Raw genomic sequence first — 26711 nt, 5'->3', positions numbered from 1 at the left:
GCTCAGAGATCCACTGGTTGACGATCACACGTTGATCTGATTGGTTACAAGGTAGTTTGTGACGTCAGAAACACCAGCGATTTCAAAGCGTGTGTTTGAGACTGTCTTTGGTTCACTGCAGTTTTAAGGAGGAAATACTCAGCAATGGTGTCGACTTATGAACTTACACATGCTTTGTCTTAAAGCGTATTAATAACACCACATAGACACATAAACTACATTAAACGCTGGGTTTTCACCACAGGAGGGACTTATTTCCTCTTTGGTTTTTCAATTCTGCACCACAAATCCTAGTATTGCGGTTTGTAAAGTGATGTAAATATTGATGATGAGTGTGTGGGACTAGTTTTCACTGGCGAGGGTTAACAGACGCGCTCTCAATAGGCCGTTTAAACCCACACTTTAGATGACAACATCCATTAAGTTTGACTGGTGTGGCAGACGATTAGAAGGAGCCGGTGAAGTGATTAGCGTCCCGTTGGGCAGAGATGTTGAGCGGAACACCATATGGAACGGCACTGAATAAACAAGATGGATCCGCGATGGGGAGCTTTGTTAGCGTGTTAGCGTATTAGCACGGGGTCAAAGGTCAGCTGCCGCTTTTCATTCGCTCTCATTGAGTTAAAGGCATCACAGATTTCCCCCCAGAAAAACATGCTGCAGTTCATCATTACATGCAATGAAATCATCAAGTATTATGCTTGGTTTTGTAAGCTCACCGTAATTACACCAATGTATCCTATGACAGCTATAATTTAATGTGCAAATAACTGCACAGCTGTTTGCATTTGTGCATTTAATATATATATATATATATGAATCGTGCCATTATGAATAATTAAGAGAAGCGTGCTCTCATTGGAGAAGGACACGCAGTCTCATGAATAATTATGAGACTCTGAGTCATTGATGTGCTATTGGTGTAAGAAAGCGTACAGTGACGTCGACAAGATTAAAGATTTTAAACTACAAAAATCATCCAGTTTTCTTCTAGAATTAAACGCTTCAGGAACAAGAACAGATGTGGGCGGGGCTTGATTGTGTTGATTGGATGGTTGTGGTTTGCTATTGGCTGATCTCATGTGAGTGACAGGTTATAGCCCCGCCCTCGTCATCAGAGAAGAGAAGAGGTGAAGTTATTCTGATTCAAGATTACCAGGAACTTTTAACACAATAGTGGTAAATCATTTAGAATAAACGCTCTAATATTCCATAAAAAAACACAAGAATTGTCTGTTTTGATTGACTTTAAATGATTGTGCTGATGGAGTGAAACACACATACAGTGGTTTTAACCCTGTTTACCCTCCGCTCTTCATCATCATCATCTTCTTCAGGGAGTGTGAGCGTTCATCTTTAACCCGAGTGTGTGTGTTCTGGAGTCATTAGCGTCTCTGAACACACTGGATACGACAGAGCGAGCGGCTCGTAATTGCTGAGCTTCTGTCATGTTCCAGGGCTTTCTGTAGAGACTCTAATTTGTTTTTAAGTGTAGCGTGAGAATGTCAGCTCCAAGACAAATCTTTGCCGAGACCGGCGTCTGAAGCGTACGCCAATTTAGATGATGACAAGACGCTGTAAATCTGAAGCCGCTGTTTGCTCGGCGTCACACCGGAGATTTAGTCTCCAGATCTCCGCACTTTGAAGTGTTATTAACTCACAAATCCCATTGTAGTAAATCAGATCGGAATAATTGGGAAAATAAATTAGCATACAGTCGGAATATGAAGGAACGGGCATGTGCCTCATTAGCATGCGTGCGGAGGAAAATAAACGGCTTCGTTTGTGTTTTTGTACCGAGTTCATTTGCAGGAACATTTCAAGATTTATACAGCATAAATCTGTATCGTTGAATCATGAATATATATATGCATAGATTAGAAATAAAGCTTTTAAAAGAGGGTTTTCACAGTGACTCTGTAGAAGACCCATCTTTGGTTCCTCAAAGAACCTCTCAGTGATCAGGTCTTAAAGGAACCATTTTTTCTTGGTGTGAGGAACATTTTAATTATTAAAAGGACATTTCTCCACTATAAAGAACAGTGGAAAAATCCCATGGATGTTAAAAGTTCTTCATAGAACATCAGTGCCAGAGACTTCAAGAGTGTATTATATTATATATTATTTTCACACACATAAACTATATATAATATGCAGCAGTCAGTTCCTTGGTGATGAATCATGACTGTCTTTATGAGTGAGTCATTGAATCATTCATTCGACTAATTCATTTAAAAACACTGATTAATTTCGAAACTAATCAAGTGAGTGAGTCATTGAATCATTCATTCGACCAATTCATTTAAAAACACTGATTAATTTTGAAACTAATCAAGTGAGTGAGTCATTGAATCATTCATTCGACCAATTCATTTAAAAACACTGATTCATTTCGAAACAAATCAAGTGAGTGAGTCATTGAATCATTCATTCGACCAATTCATTTAAAAACACTGATTCATTTCGAAACTAATCAAGTGAGTGAGTCATTGAATCATTCATTTGACCAATTCATTTAAAAACACTGATTCATTTCGAAACTAATCAAGTGAGTGAGTCATTGAATCATTCATTCGACCAATTCATTTAAAAACACTGATTAATTTTGAAACTAATCAAGTGAGTGAGTCATTGAATCATTCATTCGACCAATTCATTTAAAAACACTGATTCATTTCGAAACAAATCAAGTGAGTGAGTCATTGAATCATTCATTCGACCAATTCATTTAAAAACACTGATTCATTTCGAAACTAATCAAGTGAGTGAGTCATTGAATCATTCATTTGACCAATTCATTTAAAAACACTGATTCAATTCGAAACTAATCAAGTGAGTGAGTCATTGAATCATTCATTCGACTAATTCATTTAAAAACACTGATTCATTCAGAAACAAATCAAGTGAGTGAGTCATTGAATCATTCATTCGACCAATTCATTTAAAAACACTGATTCATTTCGAAACAAATCAAGTGAAATGAGTCATTGAATCATTCATTCAACTAGTTCATTTAAAAACACTTGATTCATTTAGAAACTAATCAAGTGAGTGAGTATGAATCGTTCATTCAACTAATTCATTTAAAAACACTGATTCATTCAGAAACTAATCAAGTGAGTGAGTCATTGAATCATTCATTCGACCAATTCATTTAAAAACACTGATTCATTTAGAAACTAATCAAGTGAGTGAGTCATTGAATCTTTCAGCTCATTAGGACCGATTCATTCGTGTCATTGACTCAATCATTCAAATGTTTCAAAAACTCGTTCAGGGTGAGGAAGTTTCTGTGACGCAGTGATACATTTTTGAACGCCTCTGATTGGTGCTTGTGTTCATGTGCTTAACTTTGATTGGTTACAACGCTCAACGCTATAAAAACACGGTGTAAACAGAAACCTTTGGTATAATTAAATAGAATAGCACAATTCACAATTACTTTATTACGGCGGCTGCATTTAATCTCGCATCGCTGTGAAACTGAAGCTGGATGAGATTGAGCTGTGCATCACATCATTACGGCCGGATCTCAGTTTATTCCCGGAGCTGCGGTTCTGAAGAGCTCAGCATCCGTGAGCTGATGTAACGGGACACTGGGAAATATAGCAGGACACACAGATTCAGCTGGGATCGTTGCATCATCATCATCATCATCATCATCAGGGGAATCGAGCACACACTCTCACAGGAGCTCATGTTGATCAGTTCTCCATGCGCATCTCTTCAGGAAAGGGGATGTTCAGCTGTAAATATAGATTTAAAGTTTGTGTTTACAAAATATATATGTGTATGTTCTGCGTACAATTATTTTGTATACACACATGCATGTATATATTTAAGACAAATGTGTTATTTATATATAAAATATTTATATATAAATAATATTTTTAAATAAAAATTTTTTTCCTCTATGGAGAAAATGAAGATGATTTTTACTTGAAGTACGTGAGTGTATCGCTCCTGTTATAGTTGTGCATGTGGTGTGTTTGAGTAGTGATCAGCCGTTATGTGTAAGATGGAGCGTGAGGACCGTGTGTGTGTGTGTGTGTGTGTGCGCGTTCACTCAAAATCCCCTCCGGACTGATGGCGAGCATCCATCTTTTTTCCATTTGTAAAGAGCTCAGATGGCCGTGACCTTCTGCTGATAAACGGGTGAAGCAGGAGAGGCAGAGAAATGGCTTCACTTTCATTTATTTATGTTTAATGTGCGGCTGCAGGTTCTGCGCTCTGTTTTAGACCACTTAATGCTGGGCTGGATCCATCCGGTCTCCATTAAAGCTGCGGTCCCCTCCGGCAGACCCCTGAGAGCCCGTGCTCGGCCATCAGACGCTGAGAGCTGAGCACTCGGAGAGGTTCAGGCGCTCACTGCCGTGTGCAGATGGCGTATTAAAGTTCCTATTAAACGCATTCGTCAGGCTGTGGGTTTAGCGCCCGCTCGGCCAGGTGTTGGTTATGGGCTTGCGTAGTGTGTGCCAATGTGTCGTCTGCCAGAGCCGCAAATCTGGCACTCTCCGGCCTTCTTCATTTCCCTGTATATTATTCAGTTTTTAATGGAAAAAAATTTGCAATTTGTATATGTGTATATATATATATACATACAAATTGCACTTTTTTTTTTGCCAATGCTAGTGGTTTTCACTGGCCACAACTTTTACATCGAGACCATAGGGAAAAACTGCCATATAGATATTTTTAATATTATCTCAGGATTTTGGCAGTCGATATATTAGGCTGCTGTCACTTTAAGAGCTGACGCACAGAGCCATTATACTGTTTTATATAGCTAATATACTTTATGCTTGTCAAAATCTGCGGGAATGAGAAAAATAATGCTTAATATGCGCAATCCCATACTGACATTCAAGCCCTGGAACACCTATATATATATATACAATTGAAAATAGCAATGTTGATTTGTATTTGGTCTTGGCGGATCGAGGCAGGTGGAGCTGGGGAGGTGGAGGGGTTCAGAGGAACTCTGCAGGACCATTTAAATATTGAGCAAGCAATCTCATTGGCTGCAGTATCAGCAGAGGCCAATCAGCTTGTGCCATGTGATAATGATGAGATTGCATATATATATATATTTTGAGCTCTATGTATCAAAAACAAACTAAAGTTGCATCAGCCTCCCATGACTTAGTGTCATCATCACCAAACACGCCACATCCAGCCTGCAGACTCCCTTAATTAATGCTGAAGTGTGTGTGTGTGTGTGTTTGAGCTGAAGAGAGAGAGAGTGTGTTTGAGCTGAAGAGAGTGTGTGTGTGTTTGAGCAGTCGAAGCTCAGGTCTGTCCCAGAAGTGCCGGCGCCCGAGGCAAACGCTCCCAGAGACGGTGTGTGTGTGTGTGTGTGTGTGTGTGTGTGTCGTGGGGAAGAGACAGTCAGTTCCAGTTCCCTGTGACAAGAGCTCTCAGGAGTGTGTATTAGTGGGAACGAGACAAGTGTTTAAGGGCCATCCTGTCTAACTGGGAGCCGTGCGTTTGTTTAATGGGATCTTTGTTTAACTTTGTTTAAGTTGGAAATAAAATGTTCAGGTCTGTGCTCAAAACGTGAATAAATGGATTATAAATACAGCGTAAATATAATGTAGTGCCATAAAATCTCCTAAAAATACAAAATATGAAATAAAAAAACATCATTTTTGTCTGCCACGTGAAGAGCACCAGAGGAAGACTGAGACTGGGATCTCTCATTTTTACACGGTTTATTTAAATTTAAGTTGTGTTATAATATTTTCTTATTTTGATGTATTCCAAGCTTTGGCAGTATTGTATTATTTACAGTCATGCCAATAAAGCAGTTTTCTGAATCTGAATGTAATTGCTGCTGTGTGTTCTGATGAAGGAAACTGGCGAAGAAGCGCAAGGAGACGCTGAGCAACACGAGGCAGGAGATGACGGTGATGGTGAACTCCATGGACAAGAGTTACGCGGAGCAGGGAACCAGCTGTGATGAGGCCATCTCCTTCATGGACACACACAACCTCAACGCCAGACGTGAGTCACATGATCACTCCCAAAATAATCATTCTGCCATCATTTATTCAAACCTACAAATTAGTGATTATATGATGTCAGACTGAGTCATTTTTCACTGAAAATCTCATTCACATTTAATTCAAATGTGAGAAAATCTGATCTCACGTCTGCCCCGCCCACCTGCTGAACTCAGCCAATCAGAGCTCTGATCTCACATCTGCCCCGCCCACCTGCTGAACTCAGCCAATCAGAGCTCTGATCTCACATCTGCCCCGCCCACCTGCTGAACTCAGCCAATCAGAGCTCTGATCTCACATCTGCCCCGCCCACCTGCTGAACTCAGCCAATCAGAGCTCTGATCTCACGTCTGCCCCGCCCACCTGCTGAACTCAGCCAATCAGAGCTCTGATCTCACGTCTGCCCCGCCCACCTGCTGAACTCAGCCAATCAGAGCTCTTATCTCACGTCTGCCCCGCCCACCTGCTGAACTCAGCCAATCAGAGCTCTGATCTCACGTCTGCCCCGCCCACCTGCTGAACTCAGCCAATCAGAGCTCTGATCTCACATCTGCCCCGCCCACCTGCTGAACTCAGCCAATCAGAGCTCTGATCTCACGTCTGCCCCGCCCACCTGCTGAACTCAGCCAATCAGAGCTCTTCTCTCTTCCTGCAAACTCTAGCGTCGGTCAACTATCCGCTTCAGGACTAAACTAACATAAATTAAATCTGTTTGACTTTTTAACTATTTTTTTTGTTTTATATTTTCTAGACTCCATTTGTCATTCAATTTTAATTCGTAAAAAATCAGAATCAGAATGAACTTTATTCGCCAAGTGTGCGCAAACACACGAGGAATTTGTTGTGGTTTTTACCACAACTAATCATATGTCAAATGATGTCTAATCAATTTATTATTATTATTATATATATTAATCATAAATTACTTAATACAATCAATTCCATTTTTACTCCATTTTCTCGCACACGGCTGAACTCTCGAGGCTCTAAACGAGCCAATATCATGATTGAGATTCACTGACAAACCGCCGTAATGCTGGACGATCATGGCCATATGTGAAGCATCCAGTGAACCGACAGCTCTCTGATCACATGACAGCATTATTAAATATTGCAGGAGCGTCCCTCAGAGTGACTGGCGTGTGTGTGTGTGTGTGTGTGTGTGTGTGTGTGTGTGTGTGTGTGTGTGAAGTGGCCACACACAGGGATAAATAAATCAACGTGGCTCTTATGCTCGTGCCTGACCTTATCCTGCGGTGTGTGAGTGACAGACGGGTCACTGCTGTCACACACTCGTCACACACACACCGAGAGAAACGCTTATCATTCACACACACTGCCAGAGTGAACGTGAGCGGTGAACACAAGTGTGTGTGTGTGGATCAGAACAGGGTTGTGTATCCATGATACTGCGTTTACACACGCTGTCTTTAAGCTCAAAATAACCACAGATCATTTTAGTAAATGTACAGTGACATGTTTGATATACAGTCAAACCAACATTACTCCGACATCTTCAACATTCCTCACTTTATCCTTCTGTTAGACTGACTCACACATGAGTTATGTTGAATATCTGTCAGCTGTTAAATTTAACTACACAATTAGATAATACCAGTTTAGCTCAACCAATCACCAAGCAATGCTTCATTGTGTTCAGTCTGTGTGTAAAAAGAGCATTAGCAATTAAAGACAAAACACTTCAGCAGAACATGATCAGCTCAAAGTGTCCCAATCATTTTAGTCGCTGTATGAAGAATTATTGGGTATAATATGTCACAGTTTACTGTATTCTGCTCTCCTCACTTACAGAAGTGAACTATAGTGTCCTGATCACACTAGTGACACATATCAAAGATGATCTCTGGTGTCTGAGTGATGTTTGGTTTGAGTGTGTATAATAATGTGTGTGTCAGTGAACTCAAATATCCTCTTTATCTGCTGATGTTCACTGTAAAGCTGTGTCGTCGCCGTCCTCGTTCACCGTGAAGACTAACACACTGAGCACGTCCGTGCCCAACGCCTACTATCCAGGTAAAGAGTGTGAGACTGCTCGCTTCTGCACAACTGCGCTGTACACACCCATGACATCAGCGTGTGTGTGTGTGTGTGTGTGTGTGTGTGTGTGTGTGTGTTTGTGTGTGTGTGTGTGTGTGTGTGTGTGTGTGTGTGTTCTTCTGGCTTTGAGCTCATCTGAATAACACACAGCATACGGATCACTTTCAGCACATATACCATACAAAAGTTTTTATTTTAATTTTATTATTATAATTTTTTATAAGAGTATTATTTAGGACATTTTATGTGCAATAATATTGGACTATTTATGTCCTTATTTATTACTAATTATTGCACTGTTTTTATTCTTGTGTTGTCTATTCTAGTTTTTATTGTATTGCTTTTCTGCTGTTTATTGGCGAAGCTGCTTAGACACACACCCTAGTTTCTAATGTTTTTATTGGTTAATGTCTTTATCTCGTGTTTTGACCGGGACTTTAGGACTTAGTTTCATTCCTTCATGTAAAAATGAGTATGGAATGACCCTTGAACCTTGAAAAGTTTGGGGTCATGCATTAAATTGATAACAGTGACAGTAGAACATGTTACTAAATGTTACATTATAAAGACGTGTAATGTTCTGCAGCAAAACTGTTTTCAACACTGATAATAATCATAAATGTTTCTTGAGCATCAAATCCTCATATTAGAGTGATGTGTGAAGGATCATGTGACACTGAAGACTGGAGTAATGATGCTGAACATTCAGCTTTGATCACAGGAATAAATTACACTTTACTGTATATTCACATAGAAAACAGATGATTTACATTAGAATAATATTTCATCAATTTTACTGTATTTTTGATACCGACCCCAAACTTTTGAATGGTAGTGTAAACATTATGGGCAAGGAAGCGAACTATTAACATGTAATCATTTGAACTAACTGTGTCCTGGAACTGGATGAGTGTGTGTATGATATATAATATGTGTGTGTTTGCATTAGTCTCCTGTCTAACCTTCACTAATGCAGAACTAACTCTGGCTGATCTCCTCTCTCTTCTCTGTGAACTCGTCTCTGTGCCGCTGAACAGACCCGTTTGTGCCGACCGCCATCTTAGGTGAGAACCCTCTCTCTCTGTTCCACACGTGATGACGAGGAGAACAACACGAGCGTCTTCCTCAGTCTCTCCGTCTCGCTTCCAGAGCAAACATCTAAACATTCCCAAATCAGGAGACATTTACTGGAGAAACACATGATTCTTTTCTCAATGACCCCATTGGCAGATATTTATTCTTGTTTTATTACACGGCTCTGTGGAATACTTGATTCTGATTGGTCCATCACACATCCAGCAGGATATTATTCCCAGATAACAACAGAACACAGGCTCATCCGGGTCACTGAAGTCAGCAGCGCTCGCTAGGAACAGTTAGCTTTTGGTGAGCTAATAAAATATTTAAACTCAGCCGAATCAATATTATGCTTATCTCCATAATTATTAATGTGTTGAAATGCTGTGTAATAAGTGTTATGACTGAATACCGTATCTCTTAAATGTCCGTCTAGTTTGATCTTGCCGCTGAAACTGATCTCTCCGCGGAAGTGTATAATAATATTATAATATATATAATCAAATATTTCAACTCAGATCAATATTTTATGTTTTATTATTACAGTTCTGGCAGGTTATGCTAGTCAAGCTCACATCAGTGACTCTCGGCTGATCCTCGACCTGTAGGAACACGACTCTATCACTGTATTCATATATCAGCTCCTTCAGGATTATCAGCAGCTGTAGTGTTTCTCCGTCAGGATTGCCCTCCTCCCTCCCCAGCTCCGCCCGTCTCTGTCAGGATTGCCCTCCTCCCTCCCCAGCTCCGCCCGTCTCCGTCAGGATTGCCCTCCTCCCTCCCCAGCTCCGCCTGTCTCCATCAGGATTGCCCTCCTCCCTCCCCAGCTCCGCCCGTCTCCGTCAGGATTGCCCTCCTCCCTCCCCAGCTCCGCCCATCTCCGTCAGGATTGCCCTCCTCCCTCCCCAGCTCCGCCCATCTCCGTCAGGATTACCCTCCTCCCTCCCCAGCTCCGCCTGTCTCCCTCCCCAGCTCCGCCTGTCTCCGTCAGGATTGTCCTCCTCCCTCCCCAGCTCCGCCCGTCTCCGTCAGGATTGCCCTCCTCCCTCCCCAGCTCCGCCCGTCTCCGTCAGGATTGCCCTCCTCCCTCCCCAGCTCCGCCTGTCTCCCTCCCCAGCTCCGCCTGTCTCCGTCAGGATTACCCTCCTCCCTCCTCAGCTCCGCCTGTCTCCCTCCCCAGCTCCGCCCGTCTCCGTCAGGATTACCCTCCTCCCTCCCCAGCTCCGCCTGTCTCCCTCCCCAGCTCCGCCCGTCTCCGTCAGGATTTCCCTCCTCCCTCCCCAGCTCCGCCTGTCTCCGTCAGGATTGCCCTCCTCCCTCCTCAGCTCCGCCCGTCTCCGTCAGGATTGCCCTCCTCCCTCCCCAGCTCCGCCTGTCTCCCTCCCCAGCTCCGCCTGTCTCTGTCAGGATTGCCCTCCTCCCTCCCCAGCTCCGCCTGTCTCCCTCCCCAGCTCCGCCCGTCTCTGTCAGGATTGCCCTCCTCCCTCCCCAGCTCCGCCTGTCTCCGTCAGGATTGCCCTCCTCCCTCCCCAGCTCCGCCCGTCTCTGTCAGGATTGCCCTCCTCCCTCCCCAGCTCCGCCCGTCTCCGTCAGGATTGCCCTCCTCCCTCCCCAGCTCCGCCCGTCTCCGTCAGGATTGCCCTCCTCCCTCCCCAGCTCCGCCCGTCTCCGTCAGGATTGCCCTCCTCCCTCCCCAGCTCCGCCCGTCTCCGTCAGGATTGCCCTCCTCCCTCCTCAGCTCCGCCCGTCTCCGTCAGGATTGCCCTCCTCCCTCCCCAGCTCCGCCCGTCTCTGTCAGGATTGCCCTCCTCCCTCCCCAGCTCTGCCTGTCTCCGTCAGGATTGCCCTCCTCCCTCCCCAGCTCCGCCTGTCTCCGTCAGGATTGCCCTCCTCCCTCCTCAGCTCCGCCCGTCTCCGTCAGGATTGCCCTCCTCCCTCCCCAGCTCCGCCCGTCTCCGTCAGGATTGCCCTCCTCCCTCCCCAGCTCCGCCCGTCTCCGTCAGGATTGCCCTCCTCCCTCCCCAGCTCCACCCGTCTCCGTCAGGATTGCCCTCCTCCCTCCCCAGCTCCGCCCGTCTCTGTCAGGATTGCCCTCCTCCCTCCCCAGCTCCGCCCGTCTCCGTCAGGATTGCCCTCCTCCCTCCCCAGCTCCGCCCGTCTCCGTCAGGATTGCCCTCCTCCCTCCCCAGCTCCGCCCGTCTCCGTCAGGATTGCCCTCCTCCCTCCCCAGCTCCGCCTGTCTCTGTCAGGATTGCCCTCCTCCCTCCTCAGCTCCGCCCGTCTCCGTCAGGATTGCCCTCCTCCCTCCCCAGCTCCACCCGTCTCCATCAGGATTGCCCTCCTCCCTCCCCAGCTCCGCCCGTCTCTGTCAGGATTGCCCTCCTCCCTCCCCAGCTCCGCCTGTCTCCGTCAGGATTGCCCTCCTCCCTCCCCAGCTCCGCCCGTCTCCGTCAGGATTGCCCTCCTCCCTCCCCAGCTCCGCCCGTCTCTGTCAGGATTGCCCTCCTCCCTCCCCAGCTCCGCCTGTCTCCGTCAGGATTGCCCTCCTCCCTCCTCAGCTCCGCCCGTCTCCGTCAGGATTGCCCTCCTCCCTCCCCAGCTCCACCCGTCTCCGTCAGGATTGCCCTCCTCCCTCCCCAGCTCCGCCCGTCTCCGTCAGGATTGCCCTCCTCCCTCCCCAGCTCCACCCGTCTCCGTCAGGATTGCCCTCCTCCCTCCTCAGCTCCGCCCGTCTCCGTCAGGATTGCCCTCCTCCCTCCCCAGCTCCGCCTGTCTCCGTCAGGATTGCCCTCCTCCCTCCCCAGCTCCGCCCGTCTCCGTCAGGATTGCCCTCCTCCCTCCTCAGCTCCGCCCGTCTCCGTCAGGATTGCCCTCCTCCCTCCCCAGCTCCGCCTGTCTCCGTCAGGATTGCCCTCCTCCCTCCCCAGCTCCGCCCGTCTCCGTCAGGATTGCCCTCCTCCCTCCCCAGCTCTGCCCGTCTCCGTCAGGATTGCCCTCCTCCCTCTCCAGCTCCGCCCGTCTCCGTCAGGATTGCCCTCCTCCCTCCCCAGCTCCGCCCGTCTCCGTCAGGATTACCCTCCTCCCTCCCCAGCTCTGCCTGTCTCCCTCCCCAGCTCCGCCTGTCTCCCTCCCCAGCTCCGCCTGTCTCCCTCCCCAGCTCCGCCTGTCTCCGTCAGGATTGCCCTCCTCCCTCCCCAGCTCCGCCTGTCTCCCTCCCCAGCTCCGCCTGTCTCCGTCAGGATTGCCCTCCTCCCTCCCCAGCTCCGCCCGTCTCCGTCAGGATTGCCCTCCTCCCTCCCCAGCTCCACCCGTCTCCGTCAGGATTTGGCGTTCCCCCTGAATCAGACTAAAATTCTCCAATTATGTTGTACATTAAAATTAATTGATATCTGCAATACATTCATGTTTGTTGTGTTCTTTTTACCCTGAGGGGTTATTGCTAATCCATGCTAGGCTAACCAGAACAGAACCAGACCGCCAATCCTAACTGCATGCTAACTGTCAATAGAGCCGGTTGTTATCTCAGAATAAACCCCCTTCAGGTGTGTGTGTGTGTGTGTGAGATCTCAGAATTAACCCCTTCAGGTGTGTGTGTGTGTGTGTGTGTGTGTGTGTGGCTGATGAAGACCTGATCCTGATCACCCTGTCGGGTTTATTCTGATATAACGACCGGCTGGATGTACATTATCCCTTATTTAAGCACAAACTCACTTCATTTTGATGCAAGACTTGCTTTTCCAGTAAATGTATCCTGATTTAAGAATGTTTTAGATGTTTGTGCTGGAAAGCGAGACCGAGACCTTAAGGAAGACGCTGGTGTGTTCAGTGTGTGTGTGTGTGTTGTTGAGAGACAGACAGGAGGTAGACCTGACGCTTCTCACATTCATTCCTGCCTGCTTTTCTCGTGTGTGTGAGATCTGAGGTTATTCCTCCGAGCCGAGGCTTCACCCCATCCCATCCGCATTCGGTGTCGTGCGTGTGACGTCACGTCTGTCTATGACCTCTCATGTGCATGGACAGATGATGTGGACCGGATGAGGGGGGAGTGGCAGTGTGGCACGATAGAATAAACCAATCATGTCCATTCTTCAGTTCGTTATGCTAATGATGGCATTTAAAACACACTTTCTCATTAGAACGTTTTTACAAAAGAACACAGTTTTACTATCATTTCGGAACAGCTGCATTAGACTATATTAGATGAGGACTTGCGTTCAGGAAGTATATTTCCCATTCATTCAATTAAAAGACACAAGACTGCGTACTAACGAGGGAACTAATTAACTAGTCGTCCCATAAAGCACTTGGGGTTTTTGTCTTAAAGGGACGGTTCACCCAAAAATGATCATTCTGTTATAATTTACTCTCCCTCTGTGGAACACAAAAGAAGATATTTTGAAGAACATTGGGAACCGAATAACTTTGGACCCCATTAACTTCTTCTTTAGTGTTGCATGGAAGAAAGAAAGTCTGGTTTTTGAACACATGATGACCATTTTGGAGTGAACGATCGCTTTAACTGACTTTAACTTTCGCTTTAACTGACTGATGGTAGGCTGGAAGCTATTTTGTTACACGCCAGTCTTTCAGTTTTTTCTGAATTACGTTAATTACAATTTTATTTTATTTTTTGTAAGCGCACTGATTTAGGCAGACCTCATCCCCGCCGGCACACAGCCGACACTCAATGCTGAAAGTGATCAAAATAATGCCAGCCGTAGAAAATGTTTAGTGCTAAATGATTGTAAACAGTTTTAAACCATTTTTAACCCTGATTCAACCGTGATTCTTAACGTCGATCCACCCGTGAATAAACATTGAAATGTGCTTTAAAATGTCAGTGGTTTTAATGTTAGAAAAATGTTAGCGCTAAAAGGTTGTGAAAAGGTTAACAAAATGCTTTAAATTATAGCAAGATCTGTACGAAAAGTAAAATGTTGAAACAATGTTGCAAAATTTAAACTAATTTCATGACGTCGATTCAGCCGTGAATAAACATTGCAAATGTGCTTTAAAAATGTCAGTTGTTTTAATGTTAGAAAAACGTTAGTGTTAAAGGGTTGTAAAAAGATTAACAAAATCCTTTAAATTATTGCAACATCTGTACGAAAAGTTGATTCCATTTGCAAAATTCAACACTGATTCAACCGTTGATTCACCCATGAAATAATGAAATAATGTCAGTTGATGTTTCAGTGTTGGAAAAACGTTTAGCGCTAGATTAACAACGTACTTGGAAATCAACGTCGGAAGTCTCTACAGAAAGTAGAAACAATATTGCAATATCAACGTTCATTCGATTTGCAGAATTGGAACCAGTTTTAACCCTAATTCACCTGTGAATAAATATTGAAATGTGCTTTAAAATAATGTCAGTTGTTTTAATGTTAGAAAAACATTTAGAGCTAAAAGGTTGTAAAAAGGTTTGCAAAACACTATAAATCAACATTGACATTATTACAAGATCTGCACGAAACGTAAAATGTTGGAATGTTGGAAATTGAAAAAATTGTTTTAATGTTAGAAAAAGGTTAGCGCTAAATGGCTGTGAAAATGCTTTAAATTATTGCAAGATCTGTATGAAAAGTAAAACATCGATTCAATTCGCAAAATTCTGCTTCAGTTGTTGATTCAACATGCATTCGATCTGCTCAACTGATCCAAAGTTCAACACTGATTCAACCTTGACTCGTGAATTAACATTAAAATATGGTTGAAATAATGTCATCGATGTCACAAAAACAATGGCATTTACTGCAAAGTGGTCAACAAAACACTTCTGACTCGACCAGATCACATCATTGAAAGAATATCAGTGTTGATTCGATTTCCCAAATGGAAACAGAATCCAGAAATGCAGCTCATGTCGTCGCGTTACCTCGTCCCGTTCTCCAGAGGGTTTCTCTAGCGAAGGTCTAGAATGGGATCTTTACTTCCGGTTCGGCCTCGTCTCATTCTGTCATTCAGACGCTTCAGGCGTTCGTTAGTTGATGAGAGATCAGTCAGAACCTCAGATAGTCTTCATGTGTAGCTGCTCTTGCTTCAAACTATCTTGTTGCTTACACCCTTTTTCCTCTCTCTTCCTGTTTTCTTTCTTCACATTTAACCTGTTATGTATCCTCTTAAAAAGTGCCCATTAATGGTAAGTTGCCAATCGGCCCTGTGTTTTTTGGGGGTTTACTGTCAGTGGGATCCGCTCCCCCTCAAACCGTGTCTCTCTCTCTCTCTCTCTCTCTCTCTCTCTCTCTCTGTCTCTCTCTCTCTCTCTCTCTCTCTCTCTCTCTCTCTCTGGCATGGCCTGGTGTCGCACGCCCTCCCCGTCCACCTGTGCAGACATTAGCTAGCATGGCCTCCTCATACACACACCGTGTGTGAAACACCCTCCACTCACCTCCATCCTCACACTGCAAAACATGCTCTTCTTACTTACTATTTCTGTCTTGTTTCCAGTTCAGATATCTAAAAATCAAGATGCATTTACTAGATGAGTAAAAATACTTTAAGATATTATATATCTCGTTTTCTGGGGGAAAAAATGAAGTTTTGCTTAAAACAAGCTCAATGATCTGCCAATGGGGTGAGCAAAATAATCTTGTTTCCGTTTGAATTAACATTATTTTTCTGACCCCATTGGCAGATAATATTGCTTTTTATTTTCCCATAAAACAACACAACAACAACAACAGTAAATGCATCTTGATTTTTACATATTTGGACTGGAAACGACAAAAACACTCAGTAAGAAAGCGTGTTTTGCAGTGCACATGTGCTTCTTTTGCTTTTGGTTCTGGTTCTGGTTTTGGTTCTGGTTCCCGACCCTGTTGTGAAGGTTCCACATCCACACATCACCGTAACCCTTCATTCGGACACCATTCCACCATTCGTGCGATCTCTAGCAAGCTAGTTTATGAGAACAGACGGCTTTGTGTATCTTTGAGGTGCGCGTTCTGTTTATGCACATGTCGGATTAGAGATGTGTTGTTGTTGTTGTTGTTGTTGTGCTCATCTCTTCATGTAGTCGTCGTTTAGCAGCCGTAAACCCTTCGTTTATCCCTGTTTGCTGACCGCTTTTGTGGCTTTGGTTTAGACGAGAGCCAGACGATGACCAGCGAGACCAGCAGCCTGGTTCAGTCACACACACACTCCTATAAGAAGCGTGAGGCGCTGGACGTCCCGTACCAGACCGGACAGCTTCACCCGGCGATCCGAGTGGCCGATCTCCTGCAGCACATCACACAGATGAAGTGTGCCGAGGGCTACGGCTTCAAGGAGGAGTACGAGGTGATTCTACATGCTGTTCTTACGCAGTGTTTCTGTCTGGTTTCCAGTCCAAATATCTAAAACATGCTTAAATCGAGATGCATTTACTAGATGAGTAAAGTGACATAAGAAAGTCTTGTTTTTCCTGATAAATAAATAAAAATGAAGTGTGTTTTTGACCACATGATGATCATATGTGCCAAAGGGGTTAGAAAAATAATCTTGTTTTCTATAAGAATTAAGAATTCATTTATTTTTATCAGAAAACAAGATAGAATTTCTCTTCTAGTAAATGCTTCATGATTTAAGATTTCTTTGATATTTGGACTGGAAACAAGTCAAAAATACTGAGTAAGAAAAGCATTTTTTGCAGTGTACTCTTACTATCATTTGTTTTGTCACGTTTGTGCATCACTGCATGCTGTTTGCGTATTATGAATAATTCATCCTGAAAAATCATTTAGTCACATTTAAAGTGCCCCTATTATGCATTTTCGAGTGTAAAAAGTCTGCAAAGTTTTAAAGCTCAAAGTGCAGATAAAAGAAAGAAGTGATTCTGAACTGAAACGAGTCGTCAGTAATTCAGTCTCACTTCCTATTACAATGTAACAGTGTAACTAATTAGCATAATGCGGTCTTGATTGGCTGAGCAGCGTCTCTTAGCTCCGCCCTCAAACACTGTAGTGTATCTGAGACTGGGAGAGTTTGGTTCGTGTTGTTCGTGTCGAGAAGACGCTGTTTTCTGAGATCGATACGGTGAAACCCACGCCATCGTCACTGTTCGTATCACTGTGATCAAGAGCTGAGATTCAGATATGATAATGAGCGCTTCTGACCAATCACAGCAGAGCAGCTCTCAGAGAGGCGGAGCTTAGAAGCGTTTCAGACACTGAGAGGAAAGAGCTGACGCTGAAGATTAAAGTGTTTTTTTGTGAATCTGTTGTAGGAGACTCAGAAACAGCATTAGGAGCCTTTAAAACAGCATAATAGGGCACTTTAAACAATGTCATTCCAAACCTGACTTTATTTCTTCTGTGAAGCAAAGGAGATGTTTAGCAGAATGTCCAAGCTTCTGTTCTGCATAAAACAAAAGTGGATTTTATGGCACTTTTTTTATGTTAGTTTTGTTTAATGGGGAAAAAAGTAATACAGGTTTGAAACGACATGAGAATGAGTAAATGATTCAACTATTCTTTTCATTTTCACTGCAGAAATGTATGTTCTTCCTCAGTGTTTCTGTCTCGTTCTCCAGCACAAACATCTAAACATTCTCAAATCAAGATTCATTTACTGGAGAAGCAGCAAAATGACTGACGATATTAAGTCTGGATTACTGAAAAAAATATCAAAATGAAGTGAGTTTGTGCTTAAAACAAGATCTGTGTGTGGAGTCAGAACAATCAACTTTATTCAAAGGGAAAACAAGATCATATTTCTGACTCCACTGACTGACATTTGTTCTTGTTTTAAGCACAAACTCACTTTATTTTGATATTTTTTTCAGTAATCCAGACTTAATATCGTCAGTCATTTTGCTTCTTCTCCAGTAAATGAATCTTGATTTGAGAATGTTTAGATGTTTGTGCTGGAGAACGAGCGAGAAGATCGTGAGGAAGAGATGTTCTGTGATCTCATGTCATCTCCGGCCCGCTCCAGTGTTGGTTCTGTCCCGGCCACACACACACACGCGCGCGCTGATCCACGGCTCTGTGTGTGTGTGTGTGTGTGTGCGCCATCCTCTCGCTCACAGCTTGATCCTCCACATCTCACTGAAGTAAATATTTCAGGCCGGAGCGCTGGTTGGGAGCCGCCCCGAGGGCTCGTTCATTATGGATAAAGAGTGTTTTAGAGTTGAGGTAGATGTTGAGTTCAGCACACACTCCATCTTGTCTTAACTGTGTTTTCACCCTCCATGTTGAATGACAGTCACACAGTGATTGAGATGACCAGCACTAAAATATTCCCTTATCTTTCCCTCCGACACATGCTTCTTGTTATTCCGTTCATTAACTTTGGAAAAGATAAACGAGGTAAGCAGTTTTCTGGATATATGTAAGATGTTTGAGTTGCTGATATGAAAGATTTGTCCTGAAAGCTCCTGTAACTGGCCCTTCGCTAAGCCCCGCCTTCAAACACTCATTGACCAATCCTAGCTGAGCAGCTGTTTTTTATTTTATTGAAATAACAGTAACAATAGAGTCGTGCAAAACACTGCAGTCTTCGGCTTAGCGTTTGCGTCCGCTGAATGATTTTGTTCTTTTTCAAATGCAATGCAAAGTTTAAAACGATGAAAACGTATGAGGAAATATTGTTGCAGAGTTTCACGGAAAGAAGGATTTTTCCAACGTTTAATAAATCTTGGCTCTTATTTTGACTGAAAGAAGTTTGAATCAAGCCAATGCATAATTTAACTCTTTCTTTAAAGAGCAACAAGTCAAGTCAGCTTCGTTTCTACAGATCTACTCGCTCGGAAAATAACAGTGTTGCAAAATTCATTGTTATAAAATGACAGATTAATAAGATCAATAACAGTGTCAGTGTTACAAAGTTCATCAATAATGAAACGGCTTCAGAGGAGCTCTACAGAAGCGGTGTCTTAATTCATTTCCAGACCATGAAAGAATAACATGTGACCCGGGATCATAAACCCAGTCTCGAGCCGCACGGGTGTATCTGTGGCAATCGCCGGGTCAGAGTTATAGATTTTTTCTTTTATGACAAAAATCACTGGGATATTCAGTAAAGATCATGTTCCATGAAGATATTTAGTAAATTTCCTACCGTAAATATATCAAAAGATTATTTTTGTGAGTGAATGCACACAATCGCGAACATTAATGGATTTTCTCAATATTTCGATGTTTTTGCTCCCTCAGATTCCAGATCTCGGCCAAATATTGTCCTATCCTAACAAACCACACATCAATGGAGAGCTTATTTATTCAGTCCAAGCATCCCAGAACAACATGCATTATTAAATCTGGCTTGATGCTTGTTTTATTCATGCTTGTTTTGACATCTTTCGGCGAGCGAGTGCTAATCAGCGTCAGTTTCGGCGCGACGGTTTATTATATTTGACTTCACCTTCTCCTTTATCCTCGGCGCCACCGGAGGATCCGGAGAGGTTAATGTTAGAGAGTTTGATCCAGATCTGATTCTCAGAATTGTGAGTTTGAGCTCATGGTTCCAGGCCAGCGTCTGATTGGCTGTGGTTCCGAGGCTCGGCCAATCACAGCGGTTGTCCTCGAGGGACAGAAACAGCCTGGAGCTTCCCATCAGCCATTGCACCATCTCGACCCATGAAGCTTATTTATTCAGCACCACATTTCTATATTTCAAAAGATTATTTTTCCATCACGCACAGTCTGAGGATCATCACTCTCTCCGGTTTTGCTCCAGCAAGTCTTTAAGTTGTTGTGTGTGTGTGTGTGTGTGTGTGTGTGCGCGTGTTGTGTTTATGCATCCACACATCCTCACGGAAGCGCCGTCAGTGTGTGTCTGACAGATTCTGCTCTTTATAACGCTCGGCTCTGTCGGCGCTCTCGGAGGCGTGTGTGTGGAGATTTAAATGTGTGTGTTTGTGCTGACTCCGGCGTCTGACACGCGTCTCCTGCAGTTTGACTCAGTTCGCTTTATTCCCGGACTCCCGCATCTCATTATCTGAAGGTGCTTGTCACTCGCTCGCTCGCTTCCACACACTGTCACTTCCGAGACGTCACGCGTCTCCACACACACACACGCGTCTCCACACACACACACACACACACACACACACACACACACACACACACACACGTCTCCACACACAGACACACGTCTCCACACGCACACACACACACACACACACACACTCATCCACACACACACACACACGTCTCCACACACAGACACACGTCTCCACACACACACACACACACACACACACACACACACACACACACACACACACACACACACACACTCATCCACACACACACACACACACACACACACACACACTCATCCACACACACACACACACACACGTCTCCACACACACACACACACACACACACACGTCTCCACACACAGACACACGTCTCCACACACACACACACACACTCTCTCACACACACACACACTCTCACACACACTCTCTCACACACACACTCTCACACACACTCTCTCTCACACACTCTCTCTCTCTCACACACACTCTCACACACACTCTCTCACACACTCTCTCTCTCACACACTCTCTCACACACACTCTCTCACACTCTCTCTCTCACACACACACACACACTCTCTCTGTGGACAGTGGAATAGCGCCGTGTTTCTCTCCGCTGGAAGACTGGCCTTCAGAAGCCAGCGCTGAGGTTTATTTTCATAATCATCTGTAATTGCTCTTCTTCATTAATGTTTCATGAGCTTCGGTTCAGGAGGAACTAACGTCTGGTTAGATTCGATTCCTTTCTCGCTCTTTAATTCCCTCCAATGTAAATCATGTGCTGAGGAGATGTTCTGAAGTCTCACACACACACACACACACACACACACACACACACACTCGTTTGTGGAGTGATGTTTAACTAGACGTGTGGATAATGCCATGTAAACCCTCATCCTTCCCTCACACTTTATAACGTCTCTTTCCTTCCAACGCCCTAAAATTATACTACTACTTTTTTTGTCCAGAAAGCTTATTTTATTTCATTTTGATCATATTTTTTCTATTTTTTAATGCAATATTTATTTATTTATATTTTTATTTAATTTTATTTACCTTAATAATAAATAAATAATAATTTAAGCACATTCCTCACATTCTTTCAACTTAACTTGAAAATAATTCACAATTTCATCCATAACCCTTTTAATTCAGCTCTAGATATCTCACATTGAGTGTGTGTGCATTCGGATACACATGTCGACATTATAAAATAATTTTTGGTAAAGCTTTAGCATTTTTAGTTTGAATTTTTAGCATTTTTACGTTTTTCTCTGTAAACTGCAGCATTCGTTCATTCCCGAGGGGTCAAACTGAGCCGAGGGAAAGATTTATTACTTTTTTAAATTTCAACCTCCTCAAATCCATTCAGTTTTGTGTGTGTGTGTGTATTCGTGGTTCAAACGCACAGCAGTCCTGGAGTCCGGGACCCTGATGAACACCACAGTTACATGAGTCTCGGGGTAAAATGAGCCGCTCGACTGAAACACTGTTAAACTTGGCTTTTCCCCTGACAGACTTCATCAGCATCTCTTGTGTTGACCTTTAACCTGTCGTTCGTTCTCTCTGCTAACCCTCGTTCTGTCTGTGTTTATGGTTGTGTTTATGATTGTGTTTATGAATGTGTTTATGAATATGTTTCAGAGCTTCTTCGAAGGACAGGCGGCGCCGTGGGACTCGGCCAAGAAAGACGAGAACCGAATGAAGAACCGCTACGGGAACATCATCGCATGTATGTAGAGAAGCATGTTCCTCCGAGCGTGTGTGTGTGTGAAGAGAGCTTCACACACACACAACGTCAGTGGTCATTATGAAAATGAGCTTATAGTAATTAGGATGATTTTTCCGGACGTTGCTTCAAGACACAGTTGTCCCAGGAGATGCTGGATGTGTTGTGTTTGTTTGAGGCGCGTGTGTGTATGTGTGTGTGTGTGTGTGTGTGTGTGTGTGTGTGTGTGTGTGTGTGTGTGTGTGTGTGTGTGTGTGTGAAGCGGCGTCACATGACTTCAGTGTGTCTCGGACGAGACGAACCAAACTTACACACAAACAGAAAATCAGCACTGTTCAGTCACACCGTCTCTGGGATTAAACATTTATTTCTGGTACTTTTTGTGATCAGGTCTCACTCCACTCTCACACTTTTTCTTCTGACTCCCAGTAATATAATATAATATAATATAATGAGCGTTAATGTTCATGCCTGAGATGGTACAGAATGATGACTGTAACTCATGTTGTGTGTATTTGTTTCTCTCTGATGAATGTTTCTGATCTGATGATTGTGTGTGTGTGTGTGTGTGTGTGTGTGTGTGTGTGTGTGTGTGGGTGTGTGTGTTTTCAGACGATCACTCGCGTGTGCGACTGCAGCCTCTGGACGGAGAGCAGAGCTCCGATTACATTAATGCTAATTATGTTGATGTAAGTATAAGTACACACACCTGCCACAGCTTACATTACAGGTTAGCGTGTGTGTGTGTGTGTGTGTGTGTGTGTGATGGGTAGGTTCAGAGGTCGAGTTAGTGTGTGTGTGTGTGTGTTTTCACTCATTCAGTAAGTGTCAGGATCACAGCTCCTCTCATTCTCATCTCATCTCACCAAACACACACACACACACACACACACACACACACACACACTCACAGTTAATCCAGAAGTACGTCAGCAGATTTAGGATTAGATTTTCCCGCCTCAGACGAACACACACACACACACACACACACACGACACCTGTGGGTTTACACACACACTACTGTGTGTTATGTTATGCTGCTCTATAGTTAATAAATATTTTTATTACACAGTGTTAATACCTCAGATGTCACTCTTTTGTATCTCAGGAAACGTAATTGTTTTTTATTGTGAGGTCATGAAAGCCGCTTGATGTCTATAACATTCCATCCCAGAATTCCCTCGTCCTGTGGTTATTGAGTTATTGAGTTGTTGAGTTGTTGAGTTGTTGAGTTATTGGGTTGTTGAGTTATTGGGTTGTTGGGTTGTTGAGTTATTGAGTTGTTGAGTTATTGAGTTGTTGAGTTATTGAGTTGAGTTATTGAGTTATTGGGTTGTTGAGTTATTGAGTTGTTGAGTTGAGTTATTGGGTTGTTGAGTTATTGGGTTGTTGAGTTGAGTTATTGGGTTGTTGAGTTATTGAGTTATTGAGTTGTTGAGTTATTGAGTTATTGGGTTGTTGAGTTATTGAGTTGTTGAGTTATTGGGTTGTTGAGTTATTGGGTTGTTGAGTTATTGGGTTGTTGAGTTGTTGGGTTATTGAGTTATTGGGTTGTTGAGTTATTGAGTTGTTGAGTTATTGGGTTGTTGAGTTGTTGAGTTGAGTTATTGGGTTGTTGAGTTATTGGGTTGTTGAGTTATTGGGTTGTTGAGTTGTTGGGTTATTGAGTTATTGGGTTGTTGAGTTATTGAGTTGTTGAGTTATTGGGTTGTTGAGTTGTTGAGTTGAGTTATTGGGTTGTTGAGTTATTGGGTTGTTGAGTTGTTGAGTTGAGTTATTGGGTTGTTGAGTTATTGGGTTGTTGAGTTATTGGGTTGTTGAGTTATTGAGTTGTTGAGTTATTGGGTTGTTGAGTTATTGAGTTGTTGAGTTGTTGAGTTATTGAGTTGTTGAGTTATTGAGTTATTGAGTTGTTGAGTTGTTGAGTTGAGTTATTGGGTTGTTGAGGTATTGGGTTGTTGAGTTGTTGGGTTATTGAGTTATTGGGTTGTTGAGTTATTGAGTTATTGGGTTGTTGAGTTATTGAGTTGTTGAGTTATTGAGTTATTGAGTTGTTGAGTTATTGGGTTGTTGAGTTGTTGAGTTATTGAGTTATTGAGTTGTTGAGTTGTTGAGTTATTGGGTTGTTGAGTTATTGAGTTGTTGAGTTATTGAGTTGTTGAGTTGTTGAGTTGTTTGGTTATTGGGTTGTTGAGTTGTTGGGTTGTTGAGTTGTTGGGTTGTTGAGTTATTGGGTTGTTGAGTTGTTTGGTTATTGGGTTGTTGAGTTGTTGGGTTGTTGAGTTGTTGGGTTGTTGAGTTGTTGGGTTGTTGAGTTGTTGGGTTGTTGAGTTGTTGGGTTGTTGAGTTATTGAGTTGTTGAGTTGTTGAGTTATTGGGTTGTTGAGTTGTTGAGTTGTTGAGTTATTGAGTTATTGAGTTATTGAGTTGTTGAGTTATTGGGTTGTTGAGTTATTGAGTTGTTGAGTTATTGAGTTATTGAGTTGTTGAGTTGTTTGGTTATTGGGTTGTTGAGTTGTTGGGTTGTTGAGTTGTTGGGTTGTTGAGTTATTGGGTTGTTGAGTTGTTTGGTTATTGGGTTGTTGAGTTGTTGGGTTGTTGAGTTGTTGGGTTGTTGAGTTGTTGGGTTGTTGAGTTATTGAGTTGTTGAGTTGTTGAGTTGTTGAGTTATTGGGTTGTTGAGTTGTTGAGTTGTTGAGTTGTTGAGTTATTGAGTTATTGAGTTATTGGGTTGTTGAGTTATTGAGTTGTTGAGTTATTGGGTTGTTGAGTTGTTGAGTTATTGAGTTGTTGAGTTATTGAGTTGTTGAGTTATTGAGTTGTTGAGTTGTTGAGTTATTGGGTTGTTGAGTTATTGAGTTGTTGAGTTATTGAGTTATTGAGTTGTTGAGTTGTTTGGTTATTGGGTTGTTGAGTTGTTGGGTTGTTGAGTTGTTGGGTTGTTGAGTTATTGAGTTGTTGAGTTGTTGAGTTGTTGAGTTATTGGGTTGTTGAGTTGTTGAGTTGTTGAGTTGTTGAGTTATTGAGTTATTGAGTTGTTGAGTTATTGGGTTGTTGAGTTATTGAGTTGTTGAGTTATTGGGTTGTTGAGTTGTTGAGTTATTGAGTTGTTGAGTTATTGAGTTGTTGAGTTATTGAGTTGTTGAGTTGTTGAGTTGTTGAGTTATTGAGTTGTTGAGTTATTGAGTTGTTGAGTTGTTGAGTTATTGGGTTGTTGGGTTGTTGAGTTATGGGGTTGTTGAGTTGTTGGGTTGTTGAGTTGTTGGGTTATTGGGTTGTTGAGTTATTGGGTTGTTGAGTTATTGGGTTGTTGAGTTGTTGGGTTATTGGGTTGTTGAGTTATTGGGTTGTTGAGTTATTGGGTTGTTGAGTTGTTTGGTTATTTGGTTGTTGAGTTGTTGGGTTGTTGAGTTGTTGGGTTGTTGAGTTATTTAGTTGTTGAGTTATTGGGTTGTTGAGTTATTGGGTTGTTGAGTTGTTTGGTTATTGGGTTGTTGAGTTATTGAGTTGTTGAGTTGTTTGGTTATAGGGTTGTTGAGTTGTTGAGTTATTGAGTTATTGGGTTGTTGAGTTGTTGAGTTGTTTGGATATTGGGTTGTTGAGTTGTTGGGTTGTTGAGTTGTTTGGTTATTGGGTTGTTGAGTTGTTGGGTTGTTGAGTTGTTTGGTTGTTGGGTTGTTGAGTTGTTGGGTTGTTGAGTTGTTGAGTTATTGAGTTGTTGAGTTATTGGGTTGTTGAGTTGTTGAGTTATTGGGTTGTTGAGTTGTTGTTGGGTTGTTGAGTTGTTGAGTTGTTTGGTTATTGGGTTGTTGAGTTGTTGGGTTGTTGAGTTGTTGAGTTGTTTGGTTATTGTTGAGTTGTTGGGTTGTTGAGTTATTGAGTTGTTGAGTTGTTGGGTTGTTGAGTTGTTGAGTTATTGGGTTGTTGAGTTGTTGTTGGGTTGTTGAGTTGTTGAGTTGTTTGGTTATTGGGTTGTTGAGTTGTTGGGTTGTTGAGTTGTTGAGTTGTTTGGTTATTGTTGAGTTGTTGGGTTGTTGAGTTATTGAGTTGTTGAGTTGTTGGGTTGTTGGGTTGTTGAGTTATTGAGTTGTTGGGTTGTTGAGTTATTGAGTTGTTGAGTTATTGAGTTGTTGAGTTGTTGGGTTGTTGAGTTATTGAGTTGTTGAGTTATTGAGTTGTTGAGTTGTTGGGTTGTTGGGTTGTTGAGTTATTGAGTTGTTGGGTTGTTGAGTTATTGAGTTGTTGAGTTTTCCGTGAGGAGTTTCCCTGGAGATTCCCTAAGATAACCCGCTGGTGTTTCTCCTCCTGCTGTTGTTAACGGAGTAAATGTTGTTTTCCAAACGCTTCCACAAACACTGATCCGCTTCTGTCCCGGTAGAACATCACTGGGTCGGGAGAAGCTCGCGCACCGATTGAACAAGTGGATTCTGGGAGTTTGTGGATCAAAGAGAAGCTCTCACTAGTTCCATCAGTACATCAGATACTCTCGTCTGTTTAATATCAAGTAAAATCATGATATATTGGATCTAGTTGTTGTGAAACGGGGAAAATACAAAACAACCCTTCAATGTTCTGCCAATCATTATTACAGTTTCGGGTCTTTAGTGACCGGATCTACATCTGTCAGACGGGTCTATAGTATTAAACTCTCATGATGATTTTATAACTATCACAAACAAATCAAATTGAGCATATTTCATAACCTTTTGGAACTTGTAAAGGTTAAATTTGAGCAGATGATTTAAAAGCATCACGTCATCATAGTGTATCAGACGCCAGCGCCACCTTGAGGAACACAGCGGAATTGCATCATCGAGTCATGAGAAGAAACATACTTACACTATTCCATTCCTCGGGTCGCTAGTGACACTTCATA

The 26711-nt window shown here is 43.0% G+C and overlaps 1 protein-coding gene across 11 annotated transcripts in view; it reads left to right on the top strand.

The window, feature by feature from the left end:
- Window positions 1-26711, top strand: part of ptprma (protein tyrosine phosphatase receptor type Ma) — a 230629-nt gene that overhangs the window by 173527 nt on the left and 30391 nt on the right. For 4 of the 11 annotated variants that reach the window (XM_084398296.1, XM_084398293.1, XM_084398291.1 and 1 more), the window contains 5 exons: window positions 5852-6003; window positions 7962-8036; window positions 16225-16418; window positions 21751-21838; window positions 22448-22524. In XM_084398296.1, the coding sequence (XP_084254422.1) occupies window positions 5852-6003; window positions 7962-8036; window positions 16225-16418; window positions 21751-21838; window positions 22448-22524 (586 nt within the window). Of the gene's footprint in view, window positions 1-5851; window positions 6004-7961; window positions 8037-9097; window positions 9125-16224; window positions 16419-21750; window positions 21839-22447; window positions 22525-26711 lie in introns of all 11 variants that reach the window. The other 7 variants (XM_084398287.1, XM_084398288.1, XM_084398295.1 and 4 more) reach the window with 2 other exon arrangements.

Source organism: Rutilus rutilus (assembly GCF_951802725.1).
Source record: "Rutilus rutilus genome assembly, chromosome: 24".
NCBI lineage: Eukaryota > Metazoa > Chordata > Actinopteri > Cypriniformes > Leuciscidae > Rutilus > Rutilus rutilus.
The sequence above is the reverse complement of the archived record's forward strand: the minus strand, read 5'-3'. Positions and strand labels throughout refer to the sequence as shown.